The following is a 2,754-nucleotide window of genomic DNA, read 5'->3' on the forward strand; positions in this document are numbered from 1 at the left end:
GATTCGACTTATATCAACTTATGTTAAGAAAGACAGAGGTAGACCTAGAAAGACTTGGGCTTATTGTATAAAAAAATGATCTTAATTTATTAGAACTAAATGAAAATATAACACTAAATATAACGCAATGGAGAAAAATGATTCTTGTAGTCGACCCCATGTAGTGGGATTAAAACTTTGTTGTTGTTGTTGTATAAATCAAGATATCAAGTAAAAAAGGGTAAGATTTATGAAATATATTAAATACAATATTAATAAATAGCCAAGTTAAAATAAAAAAAATAAATAAAATCATCAATAATTTTTTAGAATGTTGCGCATAAAAGATAAACAGCTTATTTGGTACCACATAAATCAACAAAATCCAACATTTTTTTCCCTGTACCAAAATCAAAATCCCCTCCATGCCACATAAATATGTCCGTGTCAAACGCGTGTCTGACACAACACGCCTACATGTAGTAAAGTGTCAGTCGATCACGGGTTAGATTATTAGTTTGTAGCGAGATTTTGATTTGAAATCAAAATTATTCATCATAATGAATAGACAGGAGCTTCAAGATTGCAAATTTTTTATGGTAGAAGAAACTGATTCTCTTGATATGTTGAATTGTTAATATGATGAAAACTTTATGACGGAAACATAAAAATGTGGGCAGACTGAAAAAAGGCGTTGGGGGCTGGTGAACCAAATTTCGTGTCAAACACGTGTCTGACACCGCACGTCTATGCGTAGTAAAGTGTCAACGGATCACGGGTTAGATGATCACGGGTTAGATTATTAGTTTGTAGCGAGATTTTGATTTGAAATCAAAATTATTCATCATAATGAATAGACAGGAGCTTCAAGATTGCAAATTTTTTATGGTAGAAGAAACTGATTCTCTTGATATGTTGAATTGTTAATATGATGAAAACTTTATGACGGAAACATAAAAATGTGGGCAGACTGAAAAAAGGCGTTGGGGGCTAGTGAACCAAATTCCGTGTCAAACATGTGTCTGACACCGCACGTCTATGCGTAGTAAAGTGTCAACGGATCACGGGTTAGATGATTAGTTTGTAGCGAGATTTTGATTTGAAATCAAAATTATTCATCATAATGAATAGGTAGGAGCTTCAAGATTGCAAATTTTCTATGGTTACAAGGAACTAATTCTCTTGATATGTTGAATTGTTAATATGATGAAAATTTTATGACGGAAGTAACAATAAAAATGCGGGTAGACTGAAAAATGGTGGTGGGGTTTGTGAACCAATTTCTGGTGCGCTTGGACACCCGTGTATGGACCTTTATTATTCTCTCATGGCAAATTAAGGTTTCGTGATGCCATGTTATGTGAACCGCCGAACTCTAAGCTTTTGACACATGTAACTTCACTTCTTTTCAATGTAGTGAATTCTTTTCCTCTGCCTATGATTTTCTCAATTTAGGGGCTTTCACGTAAATTTTAGTATTTCTTGATTTGTATTTGTGATTTGTCTTTTCATTATTATTTTTCATGATTGAAAAAAGAGAAAAAAAAAACTTTTTTTTAAAAGCTCAAATAAATAATTTCAGTACATAATCAATCAACAAACTGGTTGGGTTGGATTCCATTTCAACTTCTTCACTTTAAGTCAATTCAAACAAAGGCAAAGTATTTGAAATTAGAATCAAGCAATCAGCAATTCAGGATTGTGGTTTTCACAAAAGTTATAGTTTTTTAAGTAATTATTAGTTAATTACAGAATTTCACTTCCCACCAACTATATTGTAAATATAATTACACAAAAGCATTAATTATAAAAAAAAATTTGATAAAATTGATCAAAGAATTTACCTCGAAAGTTTGGTCTGGAGCCATATGTAATTGTTTGCACGCTTGTAAGATTTTCTTTCTCATCATCAGTAACAAAAACATTATGATTCAACAAGCTCTCCTTTTCCTCATCCCTCCCCATGCCGCTCTCATTGCTTGAGCTCTTCTGCTCCCACTTATTCCAGAAGAAAATAACTATAGCTCCGAGTGTTACTACACTAGCAACCATGCATAGAGTGAACATAAGGCCTTTATACCACCATGAAAAAACTTGATGAGGTTTTATGTAATATAATTCGAGTAAACCATAGAAAATGATGAAGCCAATCGTAGATACGAAAACATAAATTCCTGCCCATATTTTATGTCCAGTACCAACCAAACAAGACATTGAAATGCTCGACATTATCAAGGGGCGAGGATAACCCGCTTTCTCGTTGAATCTACCATCTTCCTGCAATGAAGGCGAACAGAGTTAAGGAGCCTGAGTTTATTAACGAAAATTAAGTGCATTTGGGATCACTTTTGTTTTTTGTTTTCCATTTGGGAAATTTATATACATAGCACATAATTTATATATATTTGCATATCTAAACTTTCATGTTTATCTATATATCACTTTGGTGATTTAAAACTATGCATGAAAAGATATATTTCACTTTTAAAAAATAATAATGGTGTTATGTTTTAATTGATATTAAAGATTTCACTGCTATGCATGTCAATATGAAAGTTTAGATATGAGATATGTAAATACATAAGAATTGTGTGCTATGTATGTAAATTCCCCTTTTTGATTTTGATTTATTTTGTTAATATTTTGATTTGAAGTAAAACAGATCTCGTATTGTATTTAAAACAAGTTGATTTATTTTTAAAAATAAAAATTAAAAACATATAAATACTATGGCCCATATAAATACTAGGGCTGTAAACGAGCCGAGCTTGAGCG

At 31.8% G+C, this 2,754-nt stretch overlaps 1 protein-coding gene across 2 annotated transcripts in view; it reads right to left on the reverse strand.

Moving 5' to 3' along the window:
* LOC110018408 (ferric reduction oxidase 6-like) overlaps nucleotides 1-2,754 on the reverse strand; it is a 22,475-nt gene that overhangs the window by 1,604 nt on the left and 18,117 nt on the right. For both annotated transcript variants that reach the window (XM_020715717.1, XM_020715716.1), the window contains one exon: nucleotides 1,824-2,256. In XM_020715717.1, the coding sequence (XP_020571376.1) occupies nucleotides 1,824-2,256 (433 nt within the window). The remainder of the gene's footprint in view (nucleotides 1-1,823; nucleotides 2,257-2,754) is intronic.

Source organism: Phalaenopsis equestris, unplaced genomic scaffold (genome assembly GCF_001263595.1).
Source record: "Phalaenopsis equestris unplaced genomic scaffold, ASM126359v1 Scaffold000022, whole genome shotgun sequence".
In the NCBI taxonomy this organism is placed as follows: domain Eukaryota; kingdom Viridiplantae; phylum Streptophyta; class Magnoliopsida; order Asparagales; family Orchidaceae; genus Phalaenopsis; species Phalaenopsis equestris.